The following is a 16558-nucleotide window of genomic DNA, read 5'->3' as shown; positions in this document are numbered from 1 at the left end:
GGTCTTTGGAAAATGAGACTATTACTCTAATGCTTGTCACACCAGTGAAAACCTTAGTATCTTCCAGTCAAGTCAAATTACCTTTCCAGTTCTGCTCTTCAGCTGTCTGTGTTTATGGATCTCTTATTTCCAGTTTTGTGTGGTCTTGTTTGGGTGGGGGTTTTTTAATTAATTTTTAATTTTTATTTTTTATTCTTTAATCCCACCTTTGCAAAGCCCCTCACATACAGAGCTTTGCACCACTGGCCAGGCCCACACAGCAAAGCAGGTGAAATGACTAGCAGGATACAGACTTTAGTAATTTCTCATTGCTTTCTTCCCCTCTGCATGTGCCTATTCCAACTCTGAGTGCACGAGGATGTTACACAATTAATGCTGGGAGAACATGAACTGAAGAACCCTGGTTTCCCACAGACTTATACTGAGGCTGATAATGAGCTGTAATTGAAACTTTTCTCATTACCCAGACATTTATACGGTCTCTCAGCCATGTGAATCGCTGTTTAATAAGAGGCAAGTTCATGTTACAGCCTTTGGGACATTTACAGGATCTCTCAGCCCTACCCAGCTGCCTATTTTCATGAAATAACTTAATTATATTTGAGATAGATTTGGGTGAAACTGCCCAACAGCTTCAAAAGTTATTGGAGAAGTAAAGGAGATACAGCTAAGCATGAGCACATAAAGGCCCGTTTCCATAGGAACCCAGAGGGAAAACAGCAATACGATTTGTGAAAAATTTCATTGCAGAGTCACTTTAATTGAAATTTTAAAAATATCCGACCAGCTTTAAATCATGTGCCTTCACACACACTACATTCCTCCTGCCTCCCCCATTCAATACCCTGCCTGCAGACCCCTGCCTCCACATACCCTTGCAGCCTTGCAGGCACAGAAACTATGCTTCCGAAAGTCAGGAGGTTGCTCTGCCTGTGTTTTGTCAGTCTCCCCTTCACATGGAAACTGTTTTTTCTAGCCAAGGCAAGCTTCTCAGGAAGACGTGCCAACTGCTACACTCCACTGCTTGCACACGTGTCAGGCATATGACAGCACTAATTAAAGGGAGAGCCCACAGGAGGAGCGGGATGCGTATCACCTGCAGAACAACATGCATCCCGGTGCTTCGGGAGAGCAAGGCTCTGGAGGCTGGGAGTGTCGGTCCTTGGCCACCAAGGTCATTTGGGGCTTAAGGGCAAGGAGCATACGGCAAACCGAGTGATGGTGGTGAACAACTGGTGTGTGATGGTAAGTTTTATAGACCAAAGTGCCACCGCTCTCCTTGTTACACCTTCCTCAGGTGTAGTAACACCTTCTGGGTACCAGCTCCTGTCTCCTGTGCTAGTAACCTGCGCTAACAACTGTGCCCATCTACAACTTAATTGAGTGTGAGACCTCTGAACGGAAGGAAACCTCTCAGCAAGCGTTTTTAACACCGAGACACACGTGTAAACAGCTGTCACTTGTTTTGGGGGCACAACTTATAGCCCATCCGTCGCTACTGCATCCTTCCCTGCCACGAGCAGAACACGGACCGCAGCATCCGTGCCTCTTCCTCTCCATCTCGGGCTCTTCCCAAACTCCAGCAGACCACCCGTCCGGTGCCCCTCACCCCAGGCCCGCTGCCGGCTCGCCCGGCGCAGCGTCTCCTGGACTGGCCAGGACCCCCCCGCGCCATCTTGCCCGCGGGCGCCCCCTGTCGCAGGGGCCGCTCCCAGGTGTGCCGGTGCAGGGGTCACCGCTCAAGCCCGCCCGGTGCCTCGCTCGGCCCGGGCCGCTCTCCGCCCGTTGCCGGCCGTGCCAGACAGCCTCTCTCTCGGCCTTCACTACCGGGTCAGGCGAGGCGGGAGCGGCGAGGCAGCGCCCGCCTCGCTCCGGCACCGACACCGACACCCCTCCTCCTCTCCCCCCCTTCTTCCCCCGCCGCGGCCGTCCCTCCCTCCCTCCTCCCTCCCCGCTGCCAGTTTCTCTACAACTAGTACATCCACGCTCTGCAGGGTCCCGGCCGCCGCGGCTGCCATGGATATCAGCTAAAGCCGGCCGGAGAGGGCAGCGAGGCGCTCCCCGACCCAGGTCCGCAGCCCCGCGGGGCCGCCGCGCCCTCCCTCCCGTTGGCCGGCTGCTCCCCGCCCGCCCGAGCCTGCCCCGGAGGAGCCCGGCTGCCCCGGGGAGGGGGGGGGACGAGAGGGAGGGAGGGAAGGAGCACGGAATATACCGGGAGGTAGTCGGGCAGAGCATCCCAACGGCAATGTCCAAGGGCTTGAAGAAGAAAAGCCACTGGACGAGCCGAGTCCACGAGATTGTGATCGTGAGGAACCCGGAGGGGCAGCTGGGCTTCGAGCTGAAGGGGGGCGCCGAGAACGGGCAGTTCCCCTACCTGGGGGAGGTGAAGCCCGGCAAGGTGGCCTATGAGGGCGGCAGCAAGTTAGTGCCGGAGGAGCTGCTGCTGGAGGTGAACGAGACCCCTGTAGCCGGGCTCACCATCAGGGATGTGCTGGCCGTGATCAAGCACTGCAAAGACCCCATCCGGCTCAAGTGCGTCAAGCAAGGTAAGGCGGGCACGGGCTGCCCCCCACCTCCGCTGCCCCACAGTCCCCGGAGGGGCCGGGGCAGGTCTGGGGATAACGGGGGGGACCAACTTTGTTGCTGCAGTTTGACTTTCCCCCTGCCCGCCGGCGGGGGGAGGATGCGAGCGGCGCCGCGCCGTGCCCGCAGCCCGGCGAATTAAATGTGCGTCAGTGGCAGCGCTTCGCCATGCGGCGGGAGGGGCCGCACTCCCCGCACCGGCTGGTGCCGCTGCCGGGGCCGGTGCGGCTGCCGGGGACGGCGGCGGAGCGGGGTTTCCCCTCCGCTTCGCGCCGGCCGTCTGGGCGTGGGGGTGTGCGCTGCGCGCCCGGTCCCCGCGGGCACCCAGGGCGGCTGCAGCATCTCTCAAATGTCATGAGCGAAGAAGTCACTCATCTGCTACCCGGTGAAAGCGATCTCTAATTCGAGAGTACGTGGAGAGCAGCAAAAGTGGGAGTGAGAAGCGAAAAGAAACTTTTGGGAGGGAGCGATCTACTTTTGCCTCTCCTCTGCTTCTCCTGTTTATTTTCGAAGTACTGTAATAGGTTAATGTGTTTCCAGGAAAGTCAGTTAAGAAGAGACGCCGCAGATGCTGTTTACATGTGTGTTACTGGCTTCTTTAAGCTATGCTGAGTTGGGCTGTTTGCGGCTGAATGCTTGTAAGGAGGTTTCTGCTACCCCAGTAGCGTTTGAAGCACAGGAGCTGTTAACTGCGCTGGGAAACGAGTTTGTAGGTGCTCCTTGACCGTGGATGGTGCAGCGGCTGGAATCACTAAAGTACACGATTCAACCCGGCGCTGAGCTCAGCCTCGAAAAAGTTGGGGGTTTCCGTGGTGGGAAGATGTTAGATGCTTTGTATCAGAGGCACCTGTGCTTGGTAACTGTAGCCTGCAGCCTCAGAGGACGTACAGGAGAGTTCCCCTTGACGTTCCGTGCATATTGTTTCAAGTGTCATCTGTGACAAGTCTGGATGCTTGAAGGATATGCCTATTAACGGTTTATCCAACCGCAACAGAACCAGTAGAAAGAATCTGACTTTCACTCAGGCTTTCAGAATGTACTCTATGATATATTCAGTTACATGCATAAGGTCAAACCTCTAAATACAGACATGATCTGGGATTTTTCTGTTTGTCCTGTAGGGTAAGTTGTGCAATATGTTATAGATTGTATCTTTGTAGTCAGGCAATGCAGGGAGACACAGTAGTTCAGGATTAGAAAGGAGTACAATGGATTCTATCATTCAGTATAGTGTCATCTCTGGGCACCTGAACTCCAGGAAACCTGCTCTATAGTTTCTTCTTAGTAATAATTTTAGCATGAGTGGTCTTACTGTGATAGGATTCAAAAAGAAGCAGCAGTAGAAGTATTAAGAAGATAGGGGTACACAGCCATTTACTGCGTGAAACAGTCTCTGTCCCACCTCTTCACTGTTGTTCTAATATTTCTCTTAAGTCAAAGCACTCAGCAGTTATTCATTAATGTGTATACCCTTAATAAAGATATCTGTCATACAGCGAATTAGGGACATTAGTCAGGCTTTTAGTCTGTGGGTAGCTGAAAGTTTCTTGAATGAGACATAGAGGATGAATTCTAAATTCCACCTAGTATCTATCTATCTATCTATCTATCTATCTATCTGTGAGTTTCACTCCAGTATGCAGTCCATTACTCTTTTAATGCATGTTCTCAAAGCACTGGCCAAATGTCTCTGTGTTTGGAAGTGAGTTCAGCACAGATTCTTGGACTGAGAGAGACTTCCTTGCTGGAATGATCTTTCTTGTGCTCCAGCATCCTTCAGTTCGCCAAAGGGAGAGGCCTTCTGGATCCAACTTCCTATTTTTTAAAAGGTCACTGGTTTGTGTATTTTACTACCTGACTCCTCCTCCAGTATAATTCAGTCTAATCTGTGCACCCCTTGGTTGCAAAACACAGACAGCAGGCATCTACATTAACACATTACTATTCCCTAACACATTACTATTCCCTAACACATTACTATTCCCTAACAGTACTTTGCAGTAGTGTGTAGGAGAAGAAAACCTGGGCAGTAAAACCTGTGTATGTTTTTGTAACTTTCCTTCTCAATTATGAAACACCTTTCATGTGCTGGAACAAGGTTAATGACTCTATTATCGTTGTTTCTGGGTAATTTATCAATGATATCTCTGTCAATTAGAATAGCGTGACCTTGAATGCACCATGTTACGGTAGCTGCTTTTTCAGTGCTGCCTAGGAATGAAGTCAGAGAATGTGGAGGTAGGACACTACTATTTATGATGTGATGCTTAAGAGACTGAGTATTCTCTTGTTTGAAAGCTTTGATATTTCAGTAGTGAAAATTCACTTGTAAATGAAGTCAGGGAATGGCTAATTCAGTTTGCAGGAGTTAGCTGTTTTTAAGTATGGAAAATAAAGGTGCTTTCATGTTTTTTCATTACATTTGAATAAAGGCCCCCCTTTTTGAAATAATAAAACACTTCATCTTTTCCCACATTACAAGGGAAATACTTCTTTTAACAGTCCAATGGCATATTGCTGGTTTATATGAGCTGAACATCCTGAGCTAAAAATACTCTTAGAAAAAAACAATCACAATGTGGGAGTTGCTGTATATCATCAGGAGGAGTAAACCTCATGAGATAATTAGCACTTCCACAATATGATCTGACATAGAACTCTCCTAAGTGTGACACCCAATAAATAAGGTTTTAATGCAGGAAACTGTTGCCTGGTTTTGCATGGGGAGAAAAGATTGTAAGAACCATTATTGTTGTTATTTTTTAATCTTAATTGTAAGAGTTTGCAGAGAAGTATTCCTTGGAGGCTATTTCCTGTTTGGGTTTTCTTGTTAGCATTTTTTTTTTTCATGAGGCACTTACTGTGCTACTGTTGGCAGAGTCACAGAGATTCTCTTAAAACACATGGGGTGAAATCTTGGCCCAGATGAAGTCAATGGCAAAACGGTCCTTGACATCAAATAAAAAAAGGCAGAATTTCCTCTGTAATGTCAAATGCTTTTTTGAATATATACCCTTTCAGTGAGAGAAGTGAAAGTAGTCAAAGTAGTTGGGCATATTTGCAAATGTTACGCATTCTGACCTTCTACTCTCTCTGGTGAAGAAAAGAGTGTTACTGTTTCTGATAGAAATACTTCTGAATTTCAGATGTGATTGTTTTTATATGTAGAGCAGTTCAGATTAAGTACTGTCTCCTTCCCACAGATGCGTAGTTGTAAAAGTAGCAATGTGTTAAGGAAAAGCATCCTAATTTGGATAAGTAGTCACACGGGGAAGAGTCATGTGAGGAGCAATGTTTTCTCCAGTTCCACTCTCTGTTCATCACTGCCATCTCAGACCCACAATATCTTTCTCTAGAGATTCCATCAGTAGGCAACGCAGGTCCGTGATGTGCAGAAGATTCCAGTGTAGCTTTGGTTTTAGTTTGAAGGATTGCAAGAGCAGCCAACTCAGTTGTACTGCATAAACTAGGATCTTTATTCTTTGCATAGAATTATAAACTTCCACAGATGCCTTCAGCAGAATTCCAAGGAACAGCCTGAAAACATGGATTTTGGAACTCAGGAGCACTGAAGCAGATTTTGTCCTGGAGCTGCTGCCCGACACATACATACTGAGTTAACCAGGTGGTCTAGCTGACCATTTTCATTTACTTTTAGAGTTATTTAGTGGCTGGACCATATGAAATGCAAATAATATTGATGCTTTTCACGTTCTAATGTTTGATTTAACTCTAAATGATCAGACTTTAAGCTTCAACCCACAATGCTATAGCTCTTTATGCAAAAAGGCATGTAGTACATGTAATGTAAGGAGGAACTTCAAATGAGTTTTAGAAAAATGTTTAGCTAACTGTAGGTGGACTTGGGCATATTTGCAAGTGCTTTCCCAATCAGGAGAAGACTTGGACCCTCATTAAGATGGATACAAGAGTCGCCAAGTCTAGACAGGCTGGAGGCCTGTATCCTCCACGTCCTAGTCCTTGTAGTGGTGACAGTGCTTTCCCAGCAAATAGTGAAAAGACAGGACAGTACCGTCCCAGCACCCAGTGATCTGTGGCTCAGGAATTTAGTAGCCTTGTAGTGCGTTAGTGTATAATTATGTTTTTAAGAAATTCTTTGGTTATTCAAGTTCATCAGTAATTCTTTTCTATGTTCATTAAAATACTCTGTGCATACAAATTGTCTTCTGGTGTCTTTTCTTCCTGGGTATCAATATTTAGTATCTTCCAAGAATTGACTATTGGATAATATTTTCTTTGCTAACAGAGCAGTATTTTACAATAGAAAGCTGTATGATTTTCCTAAATAAAAATAAAAAAATAAATAAAATCACAAGGGTCTTGCAGAAACCAAAGTCAAAGAACTATGAAAACCTGCATGGTTGCACTGCTGGTATCTAATGCAAACATAGGCTTTGAAAATAACCTGTACTTCAGACCTAATTTGTGCTCTTTAGGATTTTACTTACTTTAGAAATTGAATTCACAGTTCTCTTTTTACCATTACTTTATGTCATTCTTATGCTTGTCCATCTTAATTTAAAGACCATCGAAGCCGACTTCTGGCTCATGTAGCCTGTGATTTATTCTTCAGCTCCTCCAGAGAGATTGTGATGTTTCATGTCAGGAACTCTGTGGGTTCATTGGCAGTAGAATTATATCCATCAGTGTGCCATTAAAGGATGGAGCCATGATTTTGTTAGTGCACCATTTCCTTGAAGAAATGAAATAATTGAGAGTGCTGTGCTTAATTCTGTTGAGTCACATATGGTAAAGTTCATCTTGCACTAACACTTGTCTGTCTGTTGATGCTGTTGACATCAAAGGAAAGTACTTGTATGAGGGGGTAAAATTGCATCTGACTTATTTTATGCACCCTATAACTTCACCTGCATTAATTCAGTATTTCATGAAAGATACAGATTCTGAGCTCTTGCTTTCAGTGTTTGTGATCTTCTCCTTACTCGTTATAGATGAGGAGCTCCTTTCATGACATGAAAGAGTTGATAAATTATTCATCTATGTTTTTTGTATAAAAGAAGTGGTATACATGGAGAAAGTGCTCCTTCAGAAGGGATTTATGTGAAGAGGTGGACATAACTGATTTAGAAAGGGTGGTGGAGAGGAAAGTGCTGCAGTACTTGCAGAAGCAGTTTCTTGTTCTTCTTCCTCTTAGCAGTATAAACATTAAAAAAAAAGGAGAGGGGAGACATTTTTTGCTGCAGAGCATCAAGGCAAGTATCAAAGAACATAATGCTATCATTTGGCTGCATTAACATTCTGGAAGTAATTTTTTTCTTCTTCCATATATATAATATGTGTTTATAAATACATGAGTATATTTGAACTCTTCACTGGGGGCAAGGGCTAATGGGTTCAAATTTAACCAGAGGAAGTTTAGGTTAGATGTAAGGAAGAAGTTCTTTACTGTGAGGGTGGTGAGGCACTAGAACAGGTTGCCCAAGGAAGCTATGAATGCTCCATCCCTGGCAGTGTTCAAGGCCAGGTTGGATGGAGCCTTGGGTGACAAAGTTTAGTGTGAGGTGTCCCTGCCCATGGCGGGGGGGGTGGAACTGCATGATCTTAAGGTCCTTTCCAACCCTGACCATTCTGTGATTCTATGATACATGCATATCTGTATTTTTTTTTTTTTTTTTTGAGAAAGCTATTTGTGGAACTTTGTAGGTTGAGAATGTGTAAGACTGTGTAGTACTGCTACACAAGAATGTAATACATAGTGATATGTATGGGCTACAGTACTAATCTAGAATGTTTTTCATACACATTTTAATGCATATTTATATGATAGTGACAATGAACCCATTCAGTCTTGTGGGCAAGCAGTGTGCAGTATGGCACAGTATCCTGCAGTAGGAAACAAAATTATCGTAAGCTTTAAGGTAAGACTGACTAGCTGCCTACCCAAGCAGGTGCAGTCTGTAGTGCAGAGTTTGAAGGTACTGATTTTGGTGGAAAAGTGTCTTTGTTTTTTTGTTGCTGAATGTCATTGCAGTGCTGGCCCTAGCTGAATTTTCTAAAGTTAAAGGGGCTGTGATCCCAACAGTTTCTCTTCAGAACACCTGATTTTATGAACTAGCTTTCTTTCAACCTAATGGAAATCTATCCAGTAAGAAGGTGTAATAGTGTTGCTGACCATTTGTGTAGCTTTATCACTGTAGGCCGAAGCTGCCACAATGGAAAATGGAATGGCAGAAGCAAGAGAAAAGTAAGAGAGTGAAGGGATTTAACAAGTGAAAATCTCTAAAACAGTTCTTACATTTTGAATATTATTTTAATATTTGCCTAGAAAAGTTTCATCATTTATTCAAACCTCATATTCATAATTTGGATTCTTCACTAGAAGGAGAGTTGACAGAAGGCCAATGTTTGTGCATACTTGCTGTGGTATTTACCTGTTTTTAGTGTCAGTGAACCACAAATGCATTATTTCTGAACTCCCAGTCAGCACATGTAGATTTCTAGGATCCATACAGCTTAATCAGAAGGTATGTTGCGGTCAACACAGCAGGTTTCTACATAGGTTATGATGAGTAGTATGTCAATAATGCTGTTGCATTCTGCTTATACACTTTAGACATTTCTTCTGGATGTCTTTGATTATTTCCATAATGCATGAACTCAAGAAGAAGGAAAGTAAGACAAGGAACAAAATTGAAAATGTGGGGGAGAAAGCCCAGAGAAAAAGCCTCAGAGATTATTAAACTAAAATATTGCTGGTTTTAGAAATCAGATGTTCTGTCATGTTCAAGAGAGACTGTACAGCCCTGGGGAGATTCTCTAGCCCAGGTAAAAACAGCACAGGGAATGTGCATTTTGGTTCCTCAAAATACATTGAAGTCATAGGATCACAGAACAGTTCAGGTTGGAAACAACCTGTAAGATCATTAAGTCCAACCGTTAACCCAGCACTGCCAAGTCCACCACTAAACCATGTGTTAAGTGCCGCATCTACATGTCTCTTAAATACCTCAAGGGATGGTGACACCGCCGCTTCCGTGGGCAGCCTCTTCCAGTGTTTGACAACCCTTATGGTGAAGAAATCCAATTTAGACCTCCTGTGGTGCAGCTAGAGGCCATTTCCCCTTGTGCTATCACTTGTTACTTGGAAGAAGGGGCTGACACCTTGCTACAGCCTCCTGTCAGGCAGTTGTAGAGACCAAGAAAGTTCCCCCTGAGCTTTCTCTTCTCCAGGCTAAACAGCCTCAGTTCCCTCAGCTGTTCCCCATCACACTTGTGCTCCAGGCCCTGCACCAGCTTCATTGCCCTTCTCTGGACCTGCTTCAGCACCTCAGTGTCTCTCATGTAATGAAGGCCCCAGAACATAGCACAGGATTTGAGGTACAGCCTCACCAGTGCTCAGTACAGGAGGATGATCCCTGCCCTGGCCCTGCTGCCACGCTATTGCTGATACAGGCCAGGATGCTCTTGGCCTTCTTGGCTGCCTGGGCACACAGTGGCTCATGTTCAGCAGCTGTCAGTCAGCCCCCTGGGTCCTTTTCTTACAAGCAGCTTTCCACCCACTCTTCCCCAAGGCTGTAGCGTTGCCTGGGGTTATTGTGGCCCAAGTGCAGGACCCAGTGCTGAGCCTTGTTGACCCTCATACCATTCTCCACAGTCCATTGATCCAGCCTGTCCAGATCTCTCTGCAGAGGTTCCTACCCTCAAGCAGATCAACACTCCCACCCAACTTGGTGATGTTTGCAAACTTACTGATGCTGCACTCGACGCCCTTATCCAGATCAGTGATAGATTATGAACAGAGCTGGGCCCAATACTGAGCCCTGGAAAACACCACTTGTAACCCGCCACACTGGATTGAACTCCATTTACTACCACTCTTCATCCTTCTCTGGTACCCAAGTGGTTGTGGTGTTATTTGTCTTCAGAAGTAGTGCTGGCCCACAAGCACCAAGTGATTTCTGCACTTTTCAGATCTCTGATCTTGGGAAAGAAGGATTACAGTTCAGGTGTTCAGGGCCGTGTGAAAACAGAACTAAAAACCAAGCATGCATGTGTTTCATGGTTTGTAGACAGAGTTGCTGTGTCCAGTAACAGAAAAGAATATGTGAGATAAAATAATGTCTCCTTACATGTCTGTATCACATTTTTCTGTCCCGAGTAATCCTTAGTTCAAATCAGCGTACTTCAAGGAGCTTCCCCCATATACCATACAGCCCTATCTGCCACCAATGTCTGGCATTAGCACCAACTAGTTTGTTGTGCCAGTAAGATATTTCTACCCTCTATGCTTGAATTTACTTCAGAAATCATGCAGAAACTTGTTTTGACCCAGGATTTTGGCATTCCGTGATCCCAGATCATTCCTGTTCTGATGGGAGCAAGCATGGTATAACAATCTCCCATTGTCCCTGGTCTGGCAGATGCGTGACACAGCCTTGACAACATATGGTAGTCTGTATAGGCAGTGATGGCACTTGTTTCATTGAATTATCCAGAAAGACTAAATTGTTCACAGAGTCCCAGATTATCACATTGGGTTATCCTTTGGAGGTCTGTTAGGTCAAACACTGAGGACAAAATTGAGATCATTCACTGTCTGCAGAGTCATAGTGAGTTTGTTTGAAATATGAAATATTGTGTCCTCAGTATGCAGAAAGAAAGCAACTAGAAATCGGTTTTATAGTTATGAGCAGTTCTCATAGATTTGCTATGAATAGCAGAACAACTGGAAAACAATAGTAGGAAGATAATTAGCAGAATTTTCTGCACTGTATATTGGAAAGTAAATTGTGTAGCTGTGTTAATGTAACATTAGTATTCCAGAGTGGAAGTCTTACAAACAGGTACAAGTTGTCCTGTATTACTGACTTATTTCATCTTGGTATTTGCATATATCACATTGTCCTTGCATTTCTCGAAATGTAGAGTATGATTTGTTAAATTGTACATTTTATGTGGGGTTTTTCTTTTTTTTTTTTTTTTAATCTTCCAGCTTTGTTTCCTTCATTAATCTGCATATTTTGGATGAAATATAAGCATTTCATAAAGTCACACCTAACTTGTGCTACAGAAGCTGAAAGGAAGCAAAAGTGAGTCATCAGTCTAATTCCAGGACATCCGCTTCACATGTAAATTCTTATAACACACATTTTTTGTTGATTTTAAACTCAGGTTTAAAACTGAGGAATGGTGCTATTTGTACCTTATATGAGTAGTACTGTGGAGTTTCTGATGTGTTACATTCACATGGCTGGTTCTTTATGAAATTAAATGGCTGTGTTAGTTTCTGTTATTTCTCACCTAAGTCCTTCTTTGTACTAAATCTGCATTAATAAATGTCATATAAGCTTCTGTTATGCTTCCAAAATGGTACGTTAGTATAAACAAGGATTAATCTCATTATATTTTAATTCTCTGTCTTGTATTTTTATAAGAACAGCATTTTATATTTCAAAGTGTGGCAGAGTCCTGTGCAGAGTTAATAACCTAATAGCACACCTTGATGCTCTCATCACTGAAGTGCAGCCCTTATGGAGTGGGAGCAGCAGCTGCTAAACTCTTACAGAGGATTGAGGCAGGAGTTGAACACTTTGTCTGTTTAAACTATTGTGTGCTTTGCTTAGGTAAAGTATAATTAACCCCCAGATTTCCTGCACAGCTGCTGCACTGTTCTTTCGTGAAACTGTCCTTGAAGCTCAGATGAACTTTGACGCCTACTCTGCCATTAATGGTACCAGGAGGTGGGTAGTGACTCCTGTTCATTATATTGACAATGATTGTTTTTGCTGGTATTTCTGATTTTGCTGTCCGTGTGGGTTTGTTACATCAGTCTGTTGTGTGATGCATAAAGTCTGAAACCTTTCGGTGAGAGGAGCTGCCTTTTTGTTCTAGCAAGTAGCATGACAATATCAACTTGGGAGTCTTAGTTTCTATGGCAATGTAAGGAAGTATTCACTGTAAATTCAGAGTTAGCCGTAATGACTTTGTTGGTAATAGTTTTTGGAAATATTCTGTTTAATTTTAACATGGGATCTGTAACTCAAATTGACAATATTTCAGTCTTGGTGATGGAAGCTGTGAGGTGGATAAAAGTTGAGCAATATGATTTAAGAGAAAATAACTAGTTACGACTAACGTGGAGCTTCTGTTATTGGTAGCAGAGGTCTCTTTTCTCACGGTTTTTCCATTTCAGCTACTGCTAGTGAAGCCTGTTCAAAACCCCTTAGCTATGGTTGTGGTTTAAACCCAGCAGGCAACTAAGCGCCATGTAGCCCCTCGCTCAGCCCCCCCTTTCCCTCCACTCCCTGAGTGGGATGGGGAGGAGAATCCAGGACAACTGTGTACACAGAAAAAATTTCATGATGAATTTAGCTTTTCTTTTTATCTGCTCCATTTACTTGTGGAAGAACATTTTCCCTCTGTAAACTTCTAGAAGAATTACTGGAATTTCTGATAAGCCAGTAAAAAGAGCTTTTTCAACACTCACTCTATTTGGTAATTTTCCAGTAAAAATAGCATTAAAAGATTTCAGGAAAAGAATTGCATCACAGCGCTGGAGGTTTTGTGGGGAAAAGTAAAATCAAGATGTTGGCTTTTATTAATTAAAAAGTCAGTAATTGAAATATTAATTAAAAGGTCTTCTGGATTCGTATTTATGTAGAGTTTTTTTGTCATGCCTGTGGTACTAATGTACTGAAATACTCTTCAGAACAGATGAACCCATAAAATTTAAAAATGTCTCCTTTAAATATGTGTGAAATACTTTAGGGGGTTGTGTGCGGTTAATCTGACTTGCAGAAGTGTAACAGCTGCTTGGCCTTGATGGGGACTCATGTCTGTGTATGTGTTTTAAGGGTAATAAAAGGAAGTGTTTCTGAATGTAAAAGCTGAAGAAACTGAAGATTTTTTTTTTCCCTCCATACCTGGGAAAGCACCTCCTGCACATGACCAGAACAGTAACAGTTTCTGTTAGGAGGTGTAGCAGATCCAGTTGGGATCCAATAGTGTTATTTCAGGTCAATATTAAGTAGATTTCTGATCAGTAGTAAGTGACTTTCTCACCAATTGCTGTAGAAACTGGTTGCAGTGAGCTGCAGAATTCATCCCTCTGTAGCTGGCCAGTTAGTGAGGAGGATGCTGCTGGGAAAGAGATTTGCAGGTAGGACTTTAAAGTCTTCACATGTATCTCTCTAGATACTAATATTACTCATGTTATTAAATGATCTGTATAGCTTCCAGATTCTAAAAATCCTGTACAAAAAGAGCTTATTCAGGCTCCCCCAGCAGGGAGCTGCCCTTGGTGCCCTCACCAGCCTCCTCGAATTTCAGTGTGGGAGGGAAGCTGGGACTGCGCAAAACTTCCTCAGGTCTTTGGTCGTCTGATCTAGGCTGTGAGATGTTGTTCTTAAAAACTCCTGGGAAATCACTGAGTTTCACAATCTGACTGATTGTATTTTCACCATGTGTGTTGTCTTTGTATGTTTTTGTTTTGGTGTGGTTTGTTTTGTTATGTAAAGCCTGTCTGGCTTTTTAGAAAGTGAGGATCTGTCTAAATAGGTATGGTTTACCAATAGAACCGGCACTATATTGCTTCAATGCAATTCCTTTTTATTCTTTAAAAACCTAAGATTTTAAAACATGGATGTTACTCTTAGTCTATCAAGACAACTGAAATCACATCCCATGGAGACAGATACTACAAGCTGGCAGTGAGAAGCAGTTGCTGCCCCAAAGGGTTTGTAAAGGCTAATTAGAATAGAGCAGATAGGTAGGAACAGACAGAACTGCACAGTGGCAAAATGACTTGCCAAAAATCTCAGGTCAATCAATAACAGAGTGAAGAACCCTGCAATGTAATTTAAAAGTCTATGCAAGAAGTAATGCATCCAACAGAAGGCACACAACAAGAAGACCTCAACTTTCTCCTCTTCAATGAGGGTTTTTGTTGACTGTCTGAGTAGAATATTTTTGTAGGTGTTTATTTTGATTTCCATGAGAAATCCTGTGTAATGCAGAAGCTTTGTCAATAACAAAGAAGCACAAGTGTGCAAAGGTCCTTATGGAGGACAGAATGGGATGGAGTGTTGTCTCCTAAAATGAAACGAGTTTCAGAAATATCCTGGAAGTGGTGAAGTGTAGGAAAGCAAAGTAATATACATTTATATATTTTAATGAGATATTTATGGTTTTTTGCTAGTTGGACGTGTAGGTGCATCAAGCACACTGTATGAGAGATGGATTAAAATTCTTCATGCCTGTTAAAGCTGCTGCATGATGAGTGGCAAATTCTAAATAATTTATTTGAGGTTTTATGGGGGTGTTTATTCCCCCCCCCCCCTTTTTTTTTTTGTGTGTGTGTGTTTTAAAAATCACCTAATTTGTTTTGGAAATACGAGAAGTTCTGAAAAGTGTTACCACAGGCAAAGCTTGGTTTGCCAAGTGACATGTACAAAATACCGATTAAAGCCCCAGTGGGAACCTCTCACTTTTCACAATGCTGGGAACTTCAGATAGGCTTTGCTGGATGGTGGCTTCTTTCAGAGCCTTGGTGTTGCCCTCTTTTGACCCAAACTGAGTGGGGTTAATGGCAGAATTTTAGATTTAGTGCAGCCTGCAAGAAGTTAGGGTGAGGTTTTAGGATTGTCAGATGACATCCCTCCAAATTCCTGAGGAATCATGGAGAAGTGGACTGTCCTGATGTTACTAGGATATCTGGTAATACTAGGCAGGGCTCCGTTAAGGCCATTTCATTTCCAGTTACACCAAAGGTTCTACTTTGTGGCTCTGAGCTTTTGTCCCTCTGTGGTGAGCTGTTGGTCTCTCTGCACTTTCACCTCCTCTTTGGCACTGGTTTCTCATTTCTCACTGGAAACCCTTCCCTACCACTCCCCTTGGCAAAGCCGGCATGGAGGAAAGGTTCTGGGGACTCCCTAGCACTTACCTGGTGTGAGAAATGTCTTGCCTCAGCTGCTGGAGTACATGTCACTGGGAGGATCCTCTAGAAGGACTTCATGTCCTCCTCTTTCAGTGCCTGGGGCATATGCACAGTGGAAGAGATGATCAATGGGAGAACAGAGTAGGATTTTGCCTTATACTAGGTTGTGCTGAATCCACCCTTCTTTCTCAGGAGAAAGGAGTAGTGTAACATTAAGGATGACATCCAGCTCAGGTTCTTCAATCCTTTTTGTAATCCACTTTGATGTGCCACCATACCTCTAGGTCCTTTAAATAAAACTGGCAAAAACCAGTGCAGCACATTGTGAACACCTGAACTGATGAAAAAGCTCTTGTTTCCTTTTGACAGCCATGTAGTGCTGTGCCCTGTACAGCAGTCTTTGTTATATAGTCTAATAGGACTTTGGTCATGAAGTTGATCATGAGCATGCTGTTGTTTTGCATTGCATAATTAATGCACCAAAGGTTTTTACAGGCATAATGATTTTTAGGGCTAAGGACAAAGGAAAAATTGAAAAGCTGATTTCTCTGGCCTGAAGAAGGGCAGCTGGTTTGCAGTGCATGGCAATAACACACATCAGTTCAGTGAAGAAAATGTGCAATGTTCTGTGCACCTTCTCAGGAGGGAATACGCGAGATGAGCTGGATTTGGCTCAGACACTAGAGTTAACACTCCATACTCCTGTAAAGGCAAAGTCCAAGCTGTATGTGACAGAACAGCACTGGCATTGTTCCTCTTCCAGGACCATCACCAGCTCTTCGCTGTCCTGAATTCAGCCAGTGATCAGGCTTTTCAGACATGCTGTGTGTCCTTGTAGCAGGAGATTAAAAATATCTGTGTTTGAGGGGTGCTGGGGTCATTCTGTGCTGAATAATATTGTTTTTTTTCTGTGTGTCTGTGTCTCACACTGTCATTAGAAAGATGGGGTAGCTGAAACTGCACAGAGTAGGTCCAGCAACTCTGGTTGGACCAAGTAGGTCCAAACACTTGAGTGAGTAGTGGATAGCTATTTTGGTGTTAAGGGATCTGAGCCTTCCC

At 43.6% G+C, this 16558-nt stretch overlaps 1 protein-coding gene across 14 annotated transcripts in view; it reads left to right on the top strand.

The window, feature by feature from the left end:
* The first annotated feature begins 1920 nt into the window (after window positions 1-1920).
* MAGI2 (membrane associated guanylate kinase, WW and PDZ domain containing 2) overlaps window positions 1921-16558 on the top strand; it is a 739872-nt gene continuing 725234 nt past the window's right edge. For 9 of the 14 annotated variants that reach the window (XM_057422525.1, XM_057422520.1, XM_057422530.1 and 6 more), the window contains exon 1: window positions 1926-2546. In XM_057422525.1, the coding sequence (XP_057278508.1) occupies window positions 2246-2546 (301 nt within the window). In that variant the 5' untranslated portion in view covers window positions 1926-2245. Of the gene's footprint in view, window positions 2547-16558 lie in introns of all 14 variants that reach the window. The other 5 variants (XM_057422527.1, XM_057422526.1, XM_057422528.1 and 2 more) reach the window with 5 other exon arrangements.

The sequence above is a fragment of the Pezoporus wallicus genome, unplaced genomic scaffold (assembly GCF_028554395.1).
Source record: "Pezoporus wallicus isolate ANWC-B61680 ecotype Strahan unplaced genomic scaffold, APGP_CSIRO_Pwel_v1 contig_3058, whole genome shotgun sequence".
In the NCBI taxonomy this organism is placed as follows: domain Eukaryota; kingdom Metazoa; phylum Chordata; class Aves; order Psittaciformes; family Psittacidae; genus Pezoporus; species Pezoporus wallicus.
The sequence above is the reverse complement of the archived record's forward strand: the minus strand, read 5'-3'. Positions and strand labels throughout refer to the sequence as shown.